General features: G+C 43.3%; 1 protein-coding gene across 8 annotated transcripts in view; it reads right to left on the bottom strand.

Annotated features, from left to right (window-relative positions):
- The window catches only part of reps1 (RALBP1 associated Eps domain containing 1), a 101,475-nt gene that overhangs the window by 12,720 nt on the left and 64,586 nt on the right, over positions 1-24,169 (bottom strand). For 5 of the 8 annotated variants that reach the window (XM_070889099.1, XM_070889095.1, XM_070889098.1 and 2 more), the window contains 5 exons: positions 19,444-19,507; positions 16,391-16,545; positions 14,268-14,389; positions 6,210-6,290; positions 1,759-1,846 (listed from right to left, as the gene is read on the bottom strand). In XM_070889099.1, the coding sequence (XP_070745200.1) occupies positions 1,759-1,846; positions 6,210-6,290; positions 14,268-14,389; positions 16,391-16,545; positions 19,444-19,507 (510 nt within the window). The remainder of the gene's footprint in view (positions 1-1,758; positions 1,847-6,209; positions 6,291-14,267; positions 14,390-16,390; positions 16,546-19,443; positions 19,508-24,169) is intronic. The other 3 variants (XM_070889101.1, XM_070889102.1, XM_070889097.1) reach the window with 2 other exon arrangements.

The following is a 24,169-nucleotide window of genomic DNA, read 5'->3' as shown; positions in this document are numbered from 1 at the left end:
TTCTAGACTTTGATTTGAAGCTTAGGAACCAGTTATTTTTCTGCATTAAGCGCTTGAAATCAAATCAGTTACAATCTGAAAGAATTAATATGGTCTCTCCTAAATTCTTGTACTGGGATATGAAAAGTAATGTCAGCTCTTCTTTATCTTGTTTAAATGGTCATTCACCAGGTGTGTAACCAAACACAAGCTAATCTAGACAGACTATTATCTGAATGGTGACAGATTAGGAAAAGGGGAGGTGCAACGAGACCTGGGTGTCATGGTACATCAATCATTGAAGGTTGGCATGCAGGTACAGCAGACGGTTAAGAAAGCAAATGGCATGTTGGCCTTCATAGCGATGTACAGGGGCAGGGAGGTGTTACTACAGTTGTACAGGGCCTTGGTGAGGCCAAACCTGGAGTATTGTGTACAGTTTTGGTCTCCGAAATTGAGGAAGGACATTCTTGCTATTGAGGGAGTGTAGCGAAGATTCACCAGACTGATTCCCGGGATGGCGGGACTGACATATCAAGAAAGACTGGATCAACTGGGCTTGTATTCACAGGAGTTCAGAAGAATGAGAGGGGATCTCATAGAAACGTTTAAAATTCTGATGGGTTTAGACAGGTTAGATGCAGGAAGAGTGTTCCCAATGTTGGGGAAGTCCAGAACCAGGGGTCACAGTCTAAGGATAAGGGGTAAGCCATTTAGGACCGAGATGAGGAGAAACTTCTTCATCCCAGAGAGTGGTGAACCTGTGGAATTCTCTACCACAGAAAGTTGTTGAGGCCAATTCACTAAATATATTCAAAAAGGAGTTAGATGTAGTCCTTACTACTAGGGGGATCAAGGGGTATGGCGAGAAAGCAGGAATGGGGTACTGAAGTTGCATATTCAGCCATGAACTCATTGAATGGCAGTGCAGGCTCAAAGGGCCGAATGGCCTACTCCTGCACCTATTTTCTATGTTTCAACCAGGGAGGTGGGGGACAGACCATATATGAGCTTCATCCTGTCCCCAAGACATCCACAGATGAACGATTTCTAGCGGGAGCCTTACGATAGCAATCACGACATGAACTCTGGCTAATTTTACCCCCCTCCCTGGCCCAAGGACACGGAAGGCTGTTTGCCAAGCCAGCTAAGATGTCACAACTCAGTACAGTTCAGGAAATGGAGCAAGGGGCCTCTCTAGTGTGCATAGCCTTCACCAATGGAGCCAGGGGACCTGGCTATGGCTAACTCACCCAATTTACAAACTTTAAACCTGACCAGGCAATGCCTGGAAGAACATTTATTAATTTTGTCAGTTACAACTAAAATACGAGAGAGCGTTATAGCTAACCTGCTCTAGATGACAAATAGTAACATTGGTGATGATCTAAACACTCAAGATTTTTTTGTGGGAAGTTCAGAATTCAATCCACACCCCTCTCATCCAGGGAAGTGTGTTGCACCTCCACGGAAGAGATACTGAAGAGCCACAATACACCCTCCCACCCCATCCCATCAAGAGTCTAAGGCTGAACAGCCAATCTTACTCCATGCCCCTGGGCAGAGAGAGTCTCCCATTTTATAAACAGTTGCAAAAAGGGTGCGGAGAAATCATTAAAAAAAAGACATTTAAGCTAGGACAGGTGAATATATTAAAAAAAAATTACATTTTCTCTGGAACTAAGGAAGATTATAGCAACACAACTAAAACTTCGATGGCCAGCACAGAAATAAATGCTGTATTAGACAGACAGACATGGGAGCAGCCATTTTCGTTACCACTTCCAATTCTTTTCAGCTCCATCTCTTGCATGTGAATTTTACTTGGAGTCATGCGGATTGGAACAGGGTGAACGATAGCTGTGTCCTGCGAGTTAATTTTTTTTAGGGGAGAAGAAGGAGAAAAACAGACGTTACCATTAGCATTTCCAAAAGGCATTTCACTATAGATCAAACTATTAACACTATTTGAATAAATACATTTTTAAAATGCACCCACTTAATAATATGAACAACACACAATGGCAACAGTGCAATTATAAAAATCGATAATACGCAAGAACAGGAAGTCAATATTAGCCTGAAATCACTTCTGGCAAAAAGGAATGTTTCAGCCCATTCAAATAAACCTTCCTTGCAGTTTGTGATATTCGTTTGTTAGTAAAGACAAGATATTCTCTCCATATAGCTGTGTTTTCTTTAAAACCAGTTATTTCCTTCAGATATGGTCAGGATTCCTCTGCCTTGGGATGGGCAGAGCTCACAGTGCTCTGTTGCTCTGTACCCAGACTGGCATGGTGTGCAACAATAACTCAAAGGATCTTGTGGCCCTCTCTGAAGTTTACTTTCCAATTGCACCTCAGCAAAAGGAAAATGTGTTCGCAAAACACGAGTGACAAATGTGATCTAATTGCATGATCATATCAATTAATGACACCACAATGAAGGACTAGGGCATACATATATATCTATCTAACAGGACATCATCTCATCAGGGAGGTATCCTGCTTGCAACCTTTTTACAAGGTAGTAAGGCCAGCGACAGATACCACATCCTTGGGTGGGGGTGGGGGGAAATGGGTCTTCCAGGTTGCTTGAACAAAATCTGGCAGCTTTAGCATCATCTGGCCAGTAACTGCCGAAGTGAGCTATAGGAGCAGATATATTAGGCCCCTTGCTGTAACAAAGCATATAACCTTCCCCTTGTGCCTCTCTTGGAAAATCACAGATGCAAACCCACTAGTTAGAACAACATGACTCTACACCACAGCAGCAGAGGTCACGTGTTCTACTGCCGACAGGAATGAAAGTGGATATAAAGGTCGGTACGATCACACTTGCTCTTAAACAGCCCTTCACATCCAAACAAGGGTAACGCGAGTTAACAAAATTTGTAAGCAGAACACATTACAGTGACGCTTTCCCCATCTCCTACCTTTTAATTTAGTTAAAAAAACTTTCACATCCTTATTCTATAATTTATGCAAAAATAGAACTGCAATCTTATTCCATCATTTAGTCAGTAGAGGGTTAACACTAACAGCAAATCACAAATGTAAGTGGCATTGTGGGGGTGGGAAAGGAGGTGAAGGGAAGAGAAAAGAGATAACAGAAACTTGCCTACATTCAGCAATAAGTGCATCACATATTTATGTCAATTATTAAACTAGGAGGATTATAAAAATACCTAGGAAGCCACTTGACCAAATTGAGTCTGCTCCATCATGTTGCTAGCTATAGCAGGTCTATCTTTCGAAGACAGCACACTGGACATTCTCTCAGCCGTATGTGTGAAGTTGTAAAAAAATTTGCTTTTAACTGGGTTAACTAATTCTAAGATTGTGCTCCCTTTTCTGGATTCCTGAACTATAGGAAAGTCTAACCTAATTAATACCTTTCACTTCTTGGCATATGACTAAAATTTGCTCATGATCATCACAGCTGGGGTCACGTGGTGAACTGTTACTGGATTTCCAAGGCCAATGTGGGGTGCCAAAAATGGAACAATATTCCAACCGAGTTTGACCTGCACGATGCACAATTGCAGTAAATTCTTTACTTTTATATACTTTGTGATGAAGCTCAGCATCCACATAGCCATTATGATCACTTTCACACCGGCAAGCTAGCTTTTACTGGTTTATGTACATGGCTACGGGGAGAGGACAGGGGAGTAGGACTAGCTGAGAGTTGGCGGGCCAAATGGCTTTCTTTCATGCTGTAACCATTCTATCGTTCTATTCTATGACTTTAAAAACCCTCTATTTAAAAATATATAAATTACAACACGGAAACAGACTGTTTGTCCCAACCAAGCCATGTTGGTGTTTATCCTCCACAAGCTGTAGTTCTAATCCCATGTGCTCACTGTTTCCATAACCCTTTATTCCCCTTTCCTTCAGCCACCTATCTAACCTCTCCTTAACTATTAACATGGCCTCTGCTTCAAATCACTGACGCCAGCAATGCATTCCACAGCCTCACAACTCTAAAATAAACACAGTTCTCCTGCACTCGGTCCTGAACACCCTGCATTTAATTTTGTATGGTCCTTTGTTCTACACCCTTCAGTCACTGGATTTATCTCCCCGACTCATTCTCCTCTATTTTGACTATATTTCCATGTCATTCTTGCATTCAAAATATACTATTTCAGATTTTACATCATTCAATTGCATCTGCAATTGTTACATCTACTTATGTGGTGGTGTGATACCAAGCCATTGAGACCAGGAAATGGCCCATGGTTGATGCCCAGAGTTAGCTAATCTGTGCCAGTTCAGCAATGGGGTGAAACAGTTGGCCTGGGATAAAAAAAGATGAGACTCCAGTCAGTGCTCCCAATCCTAATTGCAGTCCAGTGACCCCGGCTGGTTAGTTCATATTTGGATACTGCATAGACAGGACTAGGTTTGGCTGCTCTCTATCTACCATGAATGATGGCTACATTCCTCTACATTGGGGAGACCAAACTCACTTTGCGGAATACCTCTTCAGTCCGCAAAAGTGACCCTGAACTTCCGGTTGCCTGTCACTTTAATTCTCCGCTCCCACTCTGACTTCTGCTTCTTGCACTGTTCCAACGAAGCTCAACGCAAGCTCGAAGAACAGCACCTCATCTTTCGATTACGCACTTTACAAACTTCTGGACTCATCAAGTTCAACAATTTCAGATCATAATCTCTGCTTTCGCTCTTTCAGACAGCAGCTATTGATGATTCTGCTGTTCCCACTTACACCTCCTCTAGACCAATCTTTTATTTCTTTACTTGTCCTGTTACCATCACCTTTTGCTTTGTATAATCATACCATTTGTCATTTAATCTATCCTGCCTTCCACTCTGTCACAAACCTTCCCCTTTGTTCTTTCCTCTCCTTCCCCCCCCCCCTGCCTCTGCACACACTTACAACCTCATATCTCTAACTTTTTCCAGTAGGTCATCTTGCAGATCCCTTTCTAGCTTTCACTTTAATGGATTTTTCCACAGTGGATGCCAAATTAATGAACATAACATTCCAAGGTTGTGCTTCGGTCTCTTTTAAATGGTAATACATTCTGCTGGTAAACTCTCTGGTACCATATTGATCAACATGAAATTTGCAAAATTTCCTCTCTAGAACCCCATCTTTCTTCATTTCCACTGATTTCTCGATCTAATGGCTACCTCTGTACCACTTGTGTAAGTAAATGTGAGGTAATTCCACTCATGGGGGAACCTAGAGCTAGGGGGCATAGTTTCAGAATAAGGGGCTACCCATTTAAAACTGAGATGAGGAATTTCTTCTCTGAGGGTCGTAAACCTGTGGCATTCTCTGCCCCAGAGAGCTGTGGAGGCTGGGCTCATTGAATATATTTAAGGTGGAGATGGACAGATTTTTGAGCGATGAGAGTGAAGGGTTATGGGGAGCAGGCAGGGAAGTGGAGCTGAGCCCATGATCAGATCAGCCAAGATCTTATTAAATGGCAGAGCAGGCTCGAAAGGGCCAAATGGCCTATTCCTGCTCCTATTTCTTATGCTCTTATGTCCTGGAACGTGAACTCGGTTTCTCTCTCCACAGATGCTGCCTGACCTGCTGAGTATTTCCAGCATTTTCTGCTTTTATTTATGAATGATGGCTAAATGAGTGAGTCATTCATAACCTCAGGAGAGGCAAAAGGAAAAGAGAAGTGTAAAAAGGAGAGAGAAAGAGGGAGAGGAAGAGGGAGAGGGAGGGGGGCAGAGAAGAGGGAGAGAGAAAGAGAGAGCACGTGCAAGAGAAAGCAAGAGAGTGGGAGAAAAAAGAAATAAACTGGGACCAGGTGTTTTGGGGGGGGGGGGCGGGGGAGGGAAGTGGAGGCAGAAAGTAACATGGGAAATTCCCAATCTTTATACAGAATTCAGCCCCCGATGCAAGGAAAGGGGATTATTGTGCAGGGTTATCACATTTGCAGTTGATAAGCCAGTTACAACAAAAGGAAGACCATTTCATTACAATAGGCTTCAGGATTAGAGACAGAACTACACTTGTAAGCACATGCTGATGATTTGGACGCAGCACAGAAAGAAGCAAACAAGATCTTAATGTATTGATATCACCAGTTCTCCTTTGAACAGAGTTGATTAGTATGTACATACACTGAACTTCCAACTCGAGCACATGCAAAACCAGTAAGTTATTTTTTTTTTAAAGTTCAGGGTTAATAATACAAAAAGCATAATATCAGAAAGCCCACTATGTGATTCACTTACAGGATCAGCTGGTGCAATGTTAGAATCAAACTGGGTCAGAGTTTGCGAGCTTGAGGAGCGTTCACTAAAAGTCTCCCACTGCTGGACAGACAGAGTAGAGACCAATCAGAATGAGGAAAAAGTCACACATCTCAAAGCTTTTATAAAAGGTAATTTTGCAGAGAAGTAAAAAAAGGAGAAGTTTTAAGTCAAGCACTTTAATTCACAACAAGAGATGCACATATGCTTTTAACTGCTTAATGAGGTGGTATCCCTCCTGCTTGCCAGCTTATATTCAATTAACACAAATTAATCGTACAATTCACTGAACTGAAGGCAAATGTTGTACAGGTGCTGGGGTGAGAGAAGGAAAAATAAAAAAAAAATAAAAATGCCCTTTCAATGTGAATAAGTTCTCCATCCTGCCTAATGAAAGACCTCCCTTCCATGAACAGGTCTTTCTTCTTTGGACAAGTCCCCAGCAGCTTATCGAAACCCACAACTTTGTCTGGGGCGGAAATGCTCAGAACTGCACATCTGGGCCCTTCTCTGATTGCATGCGATCATGAGGCGCAGGGATCTGCATTCTTCTCACACCAGAATGTCAATCCTGAAGTTCAAAGGAGAATTGACAGCTCGAGTCTCTAATGCTACTACGGAACCTTTCACTTGCGTTCAAGTGTCAGTTTCAATGCCCCCTTCTATTGCAGCCTGCCAGAGAAGTAATTGAGAATCTTCTGAGCAGACCACAAGCTGTGGGCGTCCATGAAGCTATTGGGGGCGTGACCAAATAGAAATCAACTGGAGTTGGAGCGAATGTCGACCCGGTGGAATGTTCCTATTAGAGCAGTCCCTCTGAACACCAAGAATAAGTTTCAATTTATTCAGGACAGTGTTGAGGGGATATTCCATACACTAAGTTTAAAATAAAAGTTGTAACATCTTTAGGCTGCTTTTCTCCCCTGAAATCTCTTCACTGCCACACAACCTGGAATAGAGCAGGTGTCTTATTCTCAGCTCTCTGCTGACGCTGTCCTGAAAGCAGCAGCTAGGTATACACCACATGGTGCTTTAGTCTCCCTCCAGTGCTAGAGCTCCTGATTTTCCACACAGCAATGCCATTGACAGTAGAGATGAAGATTCCAGGGTATGAAGGGTTACAGATCAGAGCCTTCATCAGTGTCCTCTTCACCTCTCCATTCTATGATGACCCAAAACTTTGCGTGAGCAATTTCACTTTAGTCTAATCTGAATGATTAAATTGTGAAAACCTTTTATACACTGAAGAATGTCATTTTGTAGACTACGGATTTTAGTAAGGAGGCCAGCAGTTGTTAACCATTTACTTAGCATCATCTAGATTTCTATCTACGTTATTATGTACAAATTTAACACTGCTTATTAAAATACCAAGTTGGAATGCTTGTGAGGATGAGGGGAAAATGGAGGACATAGTGAACAGTAGAATAGCTGATTTAATTCATGACACTCCTGACAGGCTTTCCCTTTTGCAAGCCCTTCCTATCACAATGTGAACTGAATTTGCTGGATGGCTCAAACACAATCATCATATTTATACCCAGAAAAGCCATAAATTGTAGTGGATTACATTTGCATGCAAAATATCCCACTATAGAATTAAATTCTGTGTCCTGGACCATTTTATCAGATATAAACAAAATGAAACTTGCCCATTAACTGTTCGGATTTTCACTTGCCTGTCACACTAAGGTATAGGGATGGGTTAATCCAGCCCCAACAACACTACCCAGTCTTTCTCCATGCTCCATGGCTGTCGACAGTGACACATGACATTGTCCAATCAACTCCTTCCCCCCGCCCCCCACTATGAACATGAGTCTAATGAAAAACTATCCTCCGATCTGCTCTAATCACTTTGGGAAAAACCACAACAGCATAGGTGCGAAAGAATGGTCTAATTATGCAGTATGGAGGTGACCCATAATTAAGCTGAATTTTCAGCAAAGTGCAGTTAAATCTCTGCTTGAATTATACCCCAGATGTGATTCGTGCTATTACCGATTATAAAATAGGAAAAAAAACGAACAATGACTAACTTGCACATTTAGGAGTACACGTATCCAACTACAAAAACTTGTAAACACCTGTAACAAAAACCAAGTCCAGGGACAATATCTTGAACATAGACAATTCCATCTTGGCTTTCCTTTCCCTTTAAGATACTATAGTTGGTCTGCTTATGAATGCAAGTATGGATGATGCTGCAACCGTTTTACAATTCATATTAAATAAGCTATATAGCACCTTCCTGGGCGTGGGAACTGCAGCAATGGGAACTGTCACAATGAGAGGCAGCCAAGAATAAAATATGGTTATGCATAATTTTTTTTTGAGGGAGCCATCTCTTCACAGACATCCAGACTAGAATCAGGACATGGATATGCATACGGATGGGATACCCCATTTGATTTACATTCCTGCCATATTCAAAAGCACAATTCCATTACAAGCTTCCTTTCACACAACTTGCAATAAGAACCCCTTGTAAGCTGCTCTTGACCCAGCTGCAAGTTGTGAAGCATATTCCCTCCCTCTCCCAGACTTTTCCCAAATAATGGTCCAGATGAGATTCACCATGCGAGCAGGCGACAGAGGTGAAGTGTCAAAACAAAGCTTGCCTTCAGACGAGGGCCGATTTGTACAGCCTTGGCCACAAGCCCAGAACGCTATGACCAACCTACAACACTCATGACAGGATATGGAGCTGCCTCAGTGGAATTACAGGCAGGCTGATATTAGCATGCTGTACAGACTATGCCTCCGGCAACATTTGAATACATCTGATTAAGGCTAGCAGAAAGAGGTACCATCTCCTCAAGTAGAATACAGAATCATATTCATCTTCCTATTAAAATTGTCCTTGCATTTATTTTCCCATTAAAATTGTTTAAAAGAAAATGTAGTCTGATAATGACAATAGTCAGTTACAGTGTTGTCTGAATGTGTTATTTAGATTGCCCATGACGAGTTAGATATGAGCCAGTGATGCAGTCGACACCTACAGTGAACATGGGATGCTGCTCAGTACAAATGATGTGGCCAATTTTAACCATTAGTTTCCAGTTGCACAGAAAACTTTTATAGATAGTAAAATCCAAATTATGAAATGGTTTAACCTGCCTACTAATTTCAATTCCCATAAAGTCTGGTGAGCAGAGCACGAGGTTGGAAAGGGAAAGAGATAGCATGAGGTTAGGAAGGGTGGTGGTGGGGGGGGGGCGGGAGATAGAAAGAATTTAATGAAAAGATGGGTACTGAAACATTTAACATTTTCCTGCTCTAATCTTTCTTCAATTCATGGCCAAGCCAGAAACTAAATGCTTAAAGGCTGCTGGTGCCTCCTCCATGGATGGTTTAAAGGAAAAATAAGTAAGTGTGGGAACTAAAGACGAAAGCTTACACAGTCATGCCTTTACATATCGCCGTAACACCCTACTAATTTTGCAGGAATGGTGCAACTAAAAAAAATATTTTAACACCTCCACTGCCCGGCTGGAACAGTGGGGGCAGGGGGTTAAGAAGACGGTTGGGGGGGTTCGCCTTATGTTCCTGCCACCCACCATTTTAAAGAGTGGAGTGAGTGGCCTATTTTAAATGGTAAAGTAGTGTCCCAATGACGTCAAGTAGCAGTTGCAATTTTAACCGTGGGCCTGACTAAGGGCAGTATGGTCTTAATCAACCCCACCAGCAAAAGCTTCCGGCAGCCAAGATTCTGGCCTCAGGAGGCCTAAGTAAGTTTAACCTTTACATTTTTTTTTAAGTTACCTGTAGGCCAGAAGTGCTGCTCCTGGCCCCAGAAGAATACCTTGGTCTCCTGGGCACGGCAGCCACCCTGCTCGCAGACTATCCCGATTTCACCCCCCCCCACTCCACCCTCCTTACTCACCGTGCCAGGACTTGGTTCCCATGGGTCCCTGGCAGCATCCCGACTCCCCCGCCACAAAGGTGGACCCTCGGTTGACAGTGACGTAATTCCCGAGACCAAGAAATTGGAATATCCCAAGCCTCACGCTCCAGGAGTTCGGTGTCTGCCTCGGCCCCTGCATCCCGATTGCCGTCCAGAGTTAAAATTGGGGTTTAAGTTACAGCAACACGAGTTTCAAACTGGAGTATTTGCACTCGAGTGCTTTAAAGAATGTGTGCTGCAGCAAGATTTTAAATCGATACACGATCCATTTTCTTGAGCACTTATGAGTGAGGGAACCCATTTCTACAGCAGTGTAATTTATGCAACATTAAATTATCAGTAGGGTTGTTTTTGTCCGGAAATCCTTGTTCACAAGTTGAACGTTCCAGCATCTGATTGAAATGTCAGGAGCATCTAGGAATATTATAACACCACATAAAAATAACACACAACTACAATCCTATTTTCAATCACCTCACGCCATCCCCGTTTACTCTTCAATATCAAGGACCTCAAACAAGGGGCATTTTTAGCGGTGTTAGAAATGCCATGTACAGGATGGGAGGGCAGCCTATTTATGCAACACAACAGCGTGCTGTGTCACGTACGGAGGGATTCCGTTCGAGTTGCAGCTTCAGCTGACATTTACACGGAGAAGCTAATCTCACAGCAAAGAGCTGGACCCAGGAGTCAACCACAAAGTGACACCAGAAAAGGCACGAAGAAATCTGCAGCTTGATCAACCTTCTAATCTACTACAACAATGCAGTAAAATATCCCAAGGCTCTACATCGGATAAACGACACAGAACAGGCCATTCGGCCCAACCAGTCCATGCCGGCATTTATGCTCCACTCGAACCTCCTCCAGTCTTTCCTCATCTAAATCTATCAATATAACCCTCTATCCCCTTCTCCCCTATATGCTGGTCTAGCCTCCCCTTAAATGCATCGATACTGTCTGCTTCAACCTCTCCCTGTGGTAGCGAGTTCCACATTCTCATCACTCTGTGGGTAAAGAAGTTTCTTCTGAATTCCCTATTGGATTTCTTAGTGACTATCTTATATTGACGGCCTCTAGTTATGCTCTTCCCCACAAGTGGAAACATTCTCTCTGTATCTGCTCTATCAAAACCTTTCATAATTTTAAAGTACTCCATTTGGTCACCCCTCAGGTCTTCTTTTTTCCCCCAAGAGAAGAGTGACCCAGCCTGTACATCTGTTCCTGATTTGTATACCAAACAAAATGTGTCACGGAGCCATACAAAGAGACATTAGGACAGGTGACCAAATGCTTGAAGTAGATTTTAAGAAGAGTCTTAAAAGGGGAGGTAGAGAGGCGGTGAGGTTTAGAGAGGGAATTCCAGCGTGAAGGCATGGCTGCCAATGGTGGAGCGATTAAAATCAGGGATGCTCAGGAGGCCAGAATTGAAGTAGTGCAGATATAGGAGAGTTGATGGGTTGGAGGAGGTTAGGAAAATAGGCGGGGACATGGAGGGATTTGTAAACGAAGGGCAATTGCTCCTATTTTTTTGGAGCAACTAGTTTAGAATGGAGCATCTTAGAAATTACAATTCTCGGCCTTTAGTTTGCTCCAGTTTTAGTGAGTTAGAATAGTTCCATTTTAGAACAGATTTTCTTTTCCCCAAAAGGGGGCGTATCCAGCTATTTACGCCTGTTTTGTAAATTTAGGCAGCGAAAACTTACTCCAAACTACCTTAGAATGGAGTAAGTGTAGCTTTTTGAACGCTCAGAAAAACCTTGCCTACACTATAAATCAGGCTTGGGGATCGAGGGAATAGCGGGAGGGGAAAGGGGTTTACAAACATTAAACACTTCCGTTTTACAAATAAAGAGCCATCATCAATAATAAATGATAAATAAATCAATAAATCAAGCCAAAAAAAAATAAATAAACAATTAAGTTTCTACTCACCAACTGCAGCACTGGGAGACCTCCAACAGCGTGCTTGGACAGGCCCCCCCGCCTCCCAGTGTCTCTCTCAGCGAGAGCGGGAGGACAGGACTTCGGACGGGCCCACCGCGAGAGACCGGCCAAGGAGGAATTCAGGCAGGGCCTGCCCCTAGCGAGAGGCCGGGCAGGTGGGCCCCGCTGCCGATGACGTGGAGGGAGGGAGGGAGGAAACTGCTAATCGGGGAGGGGGCGGGGGGAAAAAGAGCGGGAGCTGAACGGGGAGGGAGGGAGGCCCGAGTCCGATCTTCGTCCTGGGAGCTCATTTGGCCAGGGCTAGGGGCGGTGTGCTTCGGGCCCCTCCCACGCAGCCTCGGGGGCCTGGAACTACAGCACATGCGCGCACACAGCGTATGTGCAGAGGTCCCGGCACTGTTTTCAGCGCCACGACCTGGCTCCACCCCCCACGCATTCTGCTGCGCTGCGCCGCGCCAAGGGCCTGGATCGACCGGACGGAGAGGAGAATACCAAGGTAAATAATAGGCGCTGTTTCTGTTCTAAAAATTCGGCGCACCACACGGAGATGTGCCGTTCTAACCCTGGGGGCAAACTTGGGCCCCATGCTCCTAAGTAGAGAATGTAAATAGAAAATGAATGGCAGATATGAAAGCTTTCACAAATCAGCTTCAACGATCACTGAAATCTGGCTGCTCTCCTACGAGCAGATTGCTCTCCGCTGACCAATGACTCCATTTTAATAAAATCAAGCCTGCCTAGGTAAAAGTAATCTTTTAATTGATATTTAGAGCTGGGCCACTCCAATGTGCACTCATTGCTAATAAACAAAGAGGTCGACAGAGAAAAAAAGGATTAGATTTTACCAGTGCAAGAAAATGCCCTTTTATTCTCCCCAAAAGCATCTCACTAAGATAAAATAATTTAATTTGTCCTGATGATTAAGTACAAGGACAATTTTGGTATTTACATTCATTTGCTTTTAACATGCATAATTCAAAGCTATTTAACAACTTTTACAAGACTCTGTGTTTGAATTCACTGCATTCTTTTACGTGTGGTGTTTCAGCGCATTACCAACTGGCTCAGACGATCCCCAAACATCCCCAGTACCGGTGTTAAACATGTTGAATTTTATTTGTGCGGACAGGGAGTGCAAGTGAGACAGAAAAATAATAGGTTTACCCTTTATAAGTCAAGAATATCGGAAACAAAAGGCCACTTAGCTCAATCACTTCTCAAATTCACAAGTTCAATACCCTCAATGTCATAAATGACCTTTCCCATGAATCACCCTAGATTTATGGAGAAGCGCTGGAAGTTGATCACGTCTTTCCACCGATGGAGTGCGTGCACTCAGTGACAGAGTACTATACAGGTTAGAGATGCAGCAGATCCAATCCCTGCTCCATGCTGGGTTAGCCAGGGTTACAGCCTTTTTTTAAATGGGGTTGGGTGTGCCTCTAGTGCATGCTGCAACCAGCCTCATCACTCCCAGGCCAAGAAAGGGAGGAACACAAAAGGAAATCATATATCCGATAGAGGTTCCACTCATGATATTCCAGCTGGAGTTCGTTGGTAGATCTTTGGATGCGACAGAATTGCAATGCTCCCAACAGACAAATAGCCCTCTGTACTCAGTGTCTAAGCTCACACAAGAATGGTCATATGTACAAGTTGTTGAGCCCTGCCTTGAAACTGGCAGGGGGGGAATAGTGAGGGGGGCGGGGGGGAAAATAACAGGAACAAATGAAACAAAACTAACTAGTGTAAAACAAAAATTATGTTTCACACCACTTATAACCTATAAACCACAGGGCAGGCTGTGGTTATGTGGTCTACACCTGAAATGGATTTCTGTAATGTCGCATGCCAAATAGCTTTAAACCACAGCACCACTTTAATTAAAAAATAAAATTTACAAAGCACTCAAAGCGTGAGGTGACAGTTTAAAAAAATAAAAGGCAACATGGACCACTGGAAAATAATGTAACTTTCGGACTTATGCTCTACATGCATTTGCGCTTTATTTCTGGCTAAGACACTGGCCCATGCAGTTCACCTTCTACCTGTTCCAATTACAGGTAACATTGTATTCAGCAAGCAATGATGTAATTAAACAAGATGCTCTCTTGAGAAACAGTGGCTAATGTGCAATAGGTCGGATGTATATCTATGGAATACAAGAGAGACCAGTTACTAACCTCACTGCCCTGGTTCAGTTCTGGCCACGTCTGGTTTAGTGAGGGCATCGACGGCGATTTGCTTGGCGGCACTTCTGCAGGAGAGGTCGAGAAGCCAGTTTCAGAACCCTGGTCAGCAACTTCTAAAACAGAAAGTGGGTTAATGTGAACTGTACAGCACTCATATCTTTAAACAAGCTAAAAGTAGGCATGGAGCAAATGGGCAACATCAAAGTTGGAGGCTTAAAGAGGGTTCGCTTAAAGAGGCTTCTTCTTCTAAAGAAGGTTTCACTCAATGATTCTTCCTGCAGCAAACATTTAGGGAACAGGCAGGTGACCAGGCCACAGCTGCTCCAAAATGGACTGCAAGATAAAACAGCAGCAGCCTACGGTAGTTACTCCTTCTTCCCTTTTGAGATAGCTGAACTCCACTCGGCTCCTCTCCACAACAGCACAACCAAGATTAGGAACTCATATTCAACGAGAAAATCATGGGCTCAACCCAGCACACAACAGTGCCCTGACTACTCCTCCACAGTACTGACACTTGCCATTAACATTCATAAAAATATTCTAACCTACACGCGCACACAGGAAGTCACTGCACACACTAGGGGTTCCGTTCCAGGTTGTTTTCTAGCTGCAGTTTCAGAAGTGGACTCGAGGTTGGCAATGAGCCATGGTTCTTCCTTCTGAAAGAAGGTAAGCTCCTGAAGCCAAGTGCTTTAATGTCGGCTTGGCTCAGTTAGAAACACTTGCAGCAACCAGAAGGTTGTGGGCTCAAATCGCACTCCAGGACTTCAGCACAGACAGACACGCGAGTGCAGTGCTAAGGAAGTGCTGCATTGTTGACCTTTTGGATGAGAAGTTTAAACTGAGGCCCAGTCTACCTTTTCAGGTGGACACACAAGATCCCATTCCACTATTTGAATAGCAGAGTCCCATTGTTTCATAGCTCATATTCTCCCTCAACCAGCACAATCCAAGAACAGATTATTAATTTGCTGTGGAAACTTGCTGTGCATAACTGGCTGTGTTTGCCCATATAATGACTGCACTTCAAAAGTAATTCATTGGTTGTGAAGCGTTTTCAGATATCTCAGAAAAGGTGCATTAATCAGCAAAGATTACATAGCACCGTAACATGTCTCCTAGAAACATCCCAAAAGCCTCATATCCAATTATTTTGTGCAGTTAGTGTTTGTGGGGGAAATGTGGCAGCCATCGTGCACAGCAAAAGCCCACAAACAGTAATGAAATGAATGATCAATTAATCCCGGTTGGCATTGGTTGTGGGAGCAGTGTTGGTTACATGAGGTGGACGCCTTGATGATCTTCAAATAGCACCATATGGTCTTAAGTGTCCATCTAAAGTGGCAGAATGCTCAAATGACCCAAAAATGTGAAAACTAAACATTTAGCTATGCTGTGTGTTTGTACATGTAGAACACACCTTGCTCAAAATGCATGCGTGTGGTTACCACTAATAAGATCATGAGTTAGGAGCAGGAGGCGGCCATTCGGCCCCTCGAGCCTACTCCGCCATTCAATAAGATCATGGCTGATCTTAGACCTCAACTCCACTTTCCTCCCCATATCCCTCGATTTCCTCAATATCCAAAAATCTATCGATCTCTGTGTTGAATATCCTGAATGAAGCGCAACTTAGCTAATTATCCATAAGTCACCATTCCCGAATGCATACCATCCTATTTGAAAATGCAACGATGAAAAGATGTTTGCAATGTGCAAGGCCAGAAAGCAGAACTTCAACCGACTGTCTGGTAAGTCTGACTTTATAAAAAAAAAGCTACATTTGAAATACATTAGCAGTTTCAATTGAGTGACAATCCTGAGTTAAGGGGCAGAATTCACAGTTGCCTGATAGCACTCGGGTTAAGACTAGATTGGGTGAGCCATTACACCCAAAACTCTCAAAGACAGGCAAGCCGTTAGACAGCCCAGTTTATCCTCAGGGGAATACTGAATGCCAATCCTCAATAACAAACTCAGGCCAAAATACATGGCATTTTAAATCATGTGAACCACGTGAGCAGAAATTTAACTCTCGAAGCTTAACACATTGGGTTACAAACAGTCGCCAGAAAACCTCCCAATTAGACGGGAAATCAAATTCTGCTTACCTCCTGAATCGTCGAGATCAATCAGCTTTGGCATCAAACTTTCCGGTAACTTTTCTGGCAAATCATAGCCATTTTTTCTGGCCACTACTAGGTGAAAAGCAGCACAAAACTCATCCAATGTCAACGCGCCATCTTTGTCAAAGTCTGATAGCTCCCTGAATCACAAAGCAAACACTGACAAATTCAACATTTTTCAAGTATTTGTTACAAACCTTTTGTTAAAGGTGAGGGGTTTTAGTTTGTGGGGAATGAGACTCTCTCTCTTTTTGGGCACTCAAGCACCTCATGAAAAAAATCCCCTACTGCTACACTGTGATGTTTTTCCATTTCCCACACCACCCATCCCATAGTCTGAGTGGAACTAGTGCTGAATTAGGAACAATTTTGCAGTGGAAACTTTCTCTAGAAATTGGAATAAGACTGCCCAAACATTTCATGCAGGGTTCTCACAAGCAAACTCAGTACATTTAAACCTACATGCCAGGTGAAAAGTCAGCCTAATCGTTAAATACACAGACTTTAGGGAGACGAGGAACAGAGATTGCTAGACGAAAATAGACCAAGGTCCATCAAGTTCTGTTTCTACCATCTTATTTTTATGTAGTCACATAAGACAAGGATAATGGATTGTTGACTAATCAGCAATCAATCTCTATCAGTTAGTCTACAACAGACCCAGACATGAGGTGAGGAAAACCCAAGTGGTGGCGAGCTTTAGGAACCATAGGTCCAAAGTCACCAGTTTCTCCCAAGCAGACTACACTTACCACGTTATGCCTTGTATACTGTACCCCAGAAGTATATTTTCTGGGAGAAATCTAATTTACATTTGAATGAATTAACTATTTCCATTGTTTCCGTAGGGAGCCTGTTGCACAGATTGAGCATTTGCTCACTGAAATATTGTTTCCACAGATTAGTTGGGAATTTCCCCCCCTTCAAGCAGAAACCAGGTCCTCTGGTCCTACTCTTCTAGACAAGGTGAAGCAGCTCGTCATTGCCTACAGTATCTAGTCCCTTTAGGATCCTAAAAATTGCAACCATATCACCTCTCAACCGTCTCTTTTCCAGTGAGAACATGCCCAATTTATAACAAGATATAATCCAATTCCTCCATCCCATCATTCTGGTCGCTCTCTTTTGTATCCTTTCAATAGCTGCGAAGGAACAGTTGCCAGGCTGAAAGGGGCCATACCCTTGTTCTATTTCCCCACCCCAGCAGGATACTTGAACAGCATATAGGAATATTACATGCACCAGGCTTGCCAATTCCAATGCTCCAAACAAATGACGGGAGGCGAAATTGGTCTATGCCAGGAGTGCAAACCAGGCTCATAGCGAAGTGACAGCCCTTCAATGGAACAGAAAATCTGTATCGGTATAAAACAGGCTGTTGATTCGCTGTCAGGAGCCCTTTCGTGCTACTGACGTAGACCAATTTCACCCTAAGAAGTTAAAAATAAAGCATTAGGGGCAAGAAGGAAAATAACAGAACTTACAAACAGTAATTTAGCGGGAATATGTTACCACTGAAGGTCCTGGAAGCCAATATTATGAACAGATTTAAAAGGCAACTAGGCAAGTTTCTAAAATGGGATTGAGGGATATGGTGAGAAGGTAGACAGATGGAGTTGAGATCAATCAAAATCAGACAGGCCCTTTTTGTTTTCCTCTGCCTAAGTAGTATTGGCCCGAAAATTGCAGCCTCTCCGGGTGTGTACGATGTGTGCTGCCTATGCGCCGAGAATCGGCTTTTGTGATCTGTCAAAATGTCTTGACAGATTGCATACATCCCCAGGACATTCGCAGGTGGAGATTTGAGCTAGTTGCCCAACTCTTGCCCACCAAATGTCCTTCAAACTCTTACACCTGGTAAAAGCAGGCGTAGAGCCTACTTTTACCAGCATAAGAGTTTTTAAAAAATAGAAAAATTAAATATTACTTATTTTTATATTAAAATCCCTGTTTATGAAGCAAGTTCTTTAACACTTAAAACATTTTTTTTCATTTCAAAAAAATAATTTTTTCACAAACATTTATTTTAATGCAATTTCTATTAATTACAAAAAAGGGATGTTTTTTAAAATTTATGTTGGTGTTTTGTTTGATTGATGGGGTATTCTCATTGATAGTTACAAGAGCTCGGAGCTCCCATTACTTTGAATTACTGCTGATCCAGGCCCAAGTGATCCCAGGATACGCATACGTTGTTGGAAGACACGGGCCCGTACACTGGACTGCACAGCTAGGCCTTGGAGCGCAGGTATTTTCGGTAAAAAAATTTCAGTCGGAGGTGTCTGGCTGCAGGAAGCCTCCAACCCCAATTTACGAGCTATACTGTTTCAGCTTAGCAAGCTAAATGATGATGTAAGGGGTGGGTGAGCGATGAGAAGAAAAAGACCACTTAATTTGTCCAGATTGCTTTAATACCATCAACATTGGTCACCTGCCCACGTAGTTTGGGTCATCAGCAAATATTAGTAATATTGGCAGTATCTAACTCCTGTGAGAAGTGTGAACACAGCAGGTGACCCAGAACAAAGCTCCAAGTGCAAACTGATTTGCCATAGAATTTAATCTGTAAAAGCCTCCCTTATGGAACTTCACTTTTCAAGAATTCAAGTCATTTACATTTACTGGACTTGGCCAAATTGCTTCACTGGGTGTTCATAAAATGCTCAAATATTTTTGCCCTGAACTGATTATCTCCTAACCTCTCAGATTAAGATTTTCAGCATTTCACTAACTCGTCCCCAGCTCCATATGGAGTTCCTACAATTAGCTAGAACCTTGCCCGTTGCCAGGAGGATCCTAAAATGTCGCTACTCTTGTCCAGATACTCCCAAGATACTTAAAGGAAGACAATGACTACAAGCAGTATTCTGTATAGAACCTACACTGCCCATCACACTTCTTGCCTTTCAGGAAGTGTCCCAGTTTTTAGTGCAATGAAGCAGCATTGCGATTCGCTACTTTCCTCCTGGGACACGTGTTGCGGTATGTTTGAAAATGTCACACACTACGACCATCAATCACAGCACACCAATACTTACCAAATGTGAGAAAGTTCAAGAATTGGGAGTTTGGATTTTGTGAAAAACTCTTTCGCTGCAGATCCTGTAAAAAGAAAGCAAGTTGGTAACAGACTCGGTAAAAAAAAATGTAATGACTCACAACCAATGTACTCTATTCCTTTTTAGGATCAGCACTGCTCATTAAGTAGATTATTCCGATACAGTGTCACAATAAAATAAAGAAAACATTGAAGAGAAGGAAGTGGTGAGGATTTGGATAACCGCTATGTTGTTTGTGTTCCATTGCTTCGTGGTGCATTTCTTTCCCTTTAAAGTATGTATTACTGTCTCTACTATTTGCTCTGATCTCCACAAGCCATGCTGTTTCTGACACCAAGGTGGCGGACTGCGGGTCTGCTTCTACTCCCTTGCTAACAGCACTCAGTATTTGGTCCCCAATAGGCCTGCAAGTGCAGATTATGCTGATTAGCGCTGGATCTTCCTGCCTTGCTCTGTGTGGGGAAGCTCCTTGCCTCTGCTCAGTGCCTTCCCACGCCAGCACAAGTGAGACTAGGGAACGGCTTATGGAGGGGATTTTCTCCATCTTTAAGCCTTCACCGTTAACCCTTCACATGCTTCGTTCTCTGCTGTCTCGCCAATTTACATTCTTTGGGTCAAATTATAGTTCTTCCTTACACCACTGACTAGCTTCTAATCTTATACCAAAACATGCATTTGTTCCTTTTTACAATTAGTTACTTCTGGAAAATCTATGGCAAGACAGCAGTTCATTTGGCCGAGTTCCTAGAGAAATTGCTTTAGGAATGCAAGCAATGTTAAATAGTAGATCACTGCTGAACTTTACTTGGATTCTGACAATCATCTCAGCATAGTTAGCAGTTCATGTCTGGGACATGCACAAGTTAGGAAGATTAGAGGAGGAATCAAACTCAATAGCAGTTACTCAACAACTTGTCACAGACAAGTACACTTTGGGTCATTTTTTCATTCCGTTGCAGCCCACATCCTATTCCGGTCTCTGCTTAGCCCTACTCATTTTTGCCACTGTCCCTGCTGATTATCCTCTCTCCCCTGCCCCCACACAGATTTCAAAACTACTAGTCCTTGCTTATAAATTTCTCCAGCCTACCTCTGCAACTGCTTTAAGCCCTATGTCTCACCTTGCATACTCTGTTCTGACAACTCTGGTCTACTGTGCATTCTCTCTCTACCCCTTCCACTTCATCATCATTGAGAACCAGCAATCATTACACTCTTGCACCGTGGATGTCTCTACCTAACCCCCTATGCTTTCCTACATTTCCCCAAGTTCAAAGACCTCAAAACCATTTCTTGGCCACCTCCCCAACTAACTCCTGCTTGATATCCACCCATCACCTCGGTGAGCATCATAAAAGTTTCCCTGAGCATTATGCAAGTGCGAGTAGTTTTGTCATCCACCCTCACCATTGTTGCAATGCTAGTATCTCCATCCTGTCTATCTGCCCACCTTAAGAGCATCTTTCTCCAGCTGCCCAGATGTTGATCCCATTTAAGCCCCCAACTCACTGCCATATGCCATTAGAATCTGCATGTAATTTCCTTCCTAGAGACTATTCCTCTCCTTTCTACTGTTGCCTGTCCATCCATGGCCATACAACCACAACCTACTGTCCTTATCTCTTCCTGTGCACCCATAACCTACTACTCTTATCTCTTCATCTATCTGTAATACTGAATGCTTTATGGCGATTTGAATATAAATATCAGAATTCATTATTCTATTTTAAGCTGCGTTGTACATAACAGAGCACAATGACATTCATTCTATTAACATAAGCTTGCAATTTATAAAATCTTTCAATTTTGACATTATAAATATTGTAATCAAATTATGACCATTTATTTTTAATCAGATGTATATAAATGAATTTAGAGAGATAAGTTGGAGCTATGTCTTGACTTCAATTCTAAGTAGACACTTCAATTATACAGTAACCGGAATGCAATTTTGTTGTAGCTACAATGATCAAACAATGGAAAGGTCACAGGTTCAATCTTTGGTCGATGCAGTTTCTGATATAAGCCAAGGTGCGTGCGTGCGTGTAGGAGAGAAAGAAAATTTCCAAGAAGAAAACACTACAGGCCGTAGAATAAATAAGTTAAAATCACATGGGTAACTTACTTCACTGCCACACAGAGTATAAACATTTCTAGATTTAAACACTGAACAATCAAAAACACTCGAGCAGCTCAGACGACACACCAACACAAACTTGTTTGAATGGCCAAACAACCAAGAAGTTCTGAGTAGTGAATTACATCTAGGAAGGTTAACTGTACAGTCTACTTGCATACACAATGCAAGGAGGTCATGATATGCACAGCTCAAGGCAGACTACACAGCAATCAAAACCTATCTGTGCTACATCTGTAGGGGACTATCCATCTCTTGCACGGGGTGGTCAAGGGATGAGTAGGCATATCTTATTTTATGCGTCTCCTCATACGACATCCTTTTGTCAGGAGGCCCTATTGAGGATTTAAAAGTTCAGATGACTTTCACCCTGCTTTTATGTCCCTGGGATTCTGGCAGATTCCTTGACCCCTCTTCCTCTAAACTATCTGCCTTTCCATCCCATACAAAGGGCTCTGCAACCAAAATATTCACTCAATTGATGAAGATACGAAAAAATTTCAAATTACTTGCCACTGTGAATCATCTGGGGCTTATGGTGAAAAGATTATTTGCATAAAATAATTGAGGCACAAGGGGACAGTGGCCATTATGTGCGCGCTTATAGTGTGTTCAAACACCCTCTTCCTCAGGCGACCAAAGGTTGCACTGGCACACTGAAGGCGGTGTTGGACTTAAGTCATCGACGTCTGCCCTTGTTGACAATGCTGTGCGGCAAAGATCGTCCCAAGTGGAGGAAGTGCATCCGGGAGGGCGCTGGGCACCTCGAGTCTCATCGCCGAGAGCATGCAGAAATCAAGCACAGGCAGCGGAAAGAGCGCGCGGCAAACCAGTCCCACCCACCCTTTCCCTCAAGGACTATCTGTCTCACCTGTGACAGAGACTGTGGCTCTTGTATTGGACTGTTCAGCCACCTAAGGACTCTTTTTAAGAGTGGCAGCAAGTCTTCCTCGATTCCGAGGGACTGCCTATGATGATGGATGCTGACAGTAGGCTCCCAAGGTATGGAAAATGGTCCATGTTGTCCAAGGCCTCGTCATGGTGCTTGATAATCGGTTGGGGGGGGGCTGGCAGCGGGAGCAGGCTTGTAGAGAACCTGTGTCTTAGTGCAAGGCCCATACTCTTGTACGTTTCGGCGAAGGTGTTGTTTGGAGTTCGACCTCCGAGTGTGCGCAAACGCAAGCGTCGTCTGAATGCTGTAATTCAATGACAAAGGATGGGACGACCTTGGATCTGGACTGGAGGCAAAGGAGGTTGACCAGTTTCCCATTTGTTTTGTAGATTGGCAGGATAGGCCAACCAACGTCTGTGTTCTCACTCAGGCCAACATCCCCAGCATCGAAGCATTAACCATGCTCGATCAGCTCCGATGGACGGCCACATCGTCTGCATGCCCGATACTAGACTCCTAAAACAAGCGCTCTACTCAGAGTTCCGACACGGAAAATGAGCCCTAGGTGGGCAGAGGAAGCGCTTTAAGGACATCTTCGAAAGCCTCCATGAAAAAGTGCAACATCCCCAACAACCTCTGGGAATCCCTGGCCCAGGGCTGCCCAAAATGGAGGGGAAGCATCCAGGAAGGCGCTGAACACCGGGTCTTTTCGCCGGAGCATGCAGAAGCCAAGCGCAAACAGCAGAAGGACTGCACGACAACCCAAGCACCCCACCCAATTGTCCCTCTGACCACTGTCTGCCCCACCTGTTAGAGACTGTAGTTCCTGCATTGGACTCAGTCACCTGAGAACTCATTAGTATGGAAGCAAGTCATCCTCGACTCCGAGGGACTGCCCAAGAATAATAATATTGTTATATAAAGTGACACTAACATCCATATGTTAGCTCTGCATGCGGCTGATATTAACACATAGTCATAGGCAGTCCCTTGGAATCGAGGAAGACTTGCTTCCACTCTTCAAATGAGTCCTTAGGTGGCTGAACAGTCCAATACGAGAACCACAGTCCCTGCCACAGGTGGGACAGATAGTCGTTGAGGGTAAGGGGAGTGGTGGGATAGGTTTGCCACACCATCAACATATATTAACACCATCAGAATGGGAGAGTTGTTTGATGTGGCTTTCTCCTTGCTTTCAGTGTTAAGTTAGTGTCACTGTATTTAGCAGCAGTTACTTTTCTCTCCGTCACATTTGCACTCAGCGCTTATTTTTAGATTTTATTACAGGATACATTTTCAAACCAGAGGGGAGATTTTCACATTCATTTGGCAAAACTGGTAATATTAGGCCACGCTATGTTGATACCCAGGAGAGGTCAATATGTTTGATGAGATTGACAACTGGCCTTTCTATAAATGGTTAGGCAAGCACAGATACACATTTCTCCATGAAATGGAGCATTCCTATATTCAGTGCTTTTGTTATCTATATTCAGTGCTTTCGTTATCTACGTTCAGTTGGTCAACAAAGATCAAGTGTCTCGTTAACAGTTAGTGATAATTTAACGTAGATCTCCAGGCACTTACCAGCTTCGACTGTCGGTAAATTACCATGAAGGAAGGTGAACAATATCGTTTTTACGGATCAGCTGCAATTGCGACGCTCGTGTGCATTA

The sequence above is a fragment of the Pristiophorus japonicus genome, chromosome 9 (genome assembly GCF_044704955.1).
Source record: "Pristiophorus japonicus isolate sPriJap1 chromosome 9, sPriJap1.hap1, whole genome shotgun sequence".
NCBI lineage: Eukaryota > Metazoa > Chordata > Chondrichthyes > Pristiophoridae > Pristiophorus > Pristiophorus japonicus.
This window is presented reverse-complemented; position numbering and strand designations above follow the sequence as displayed.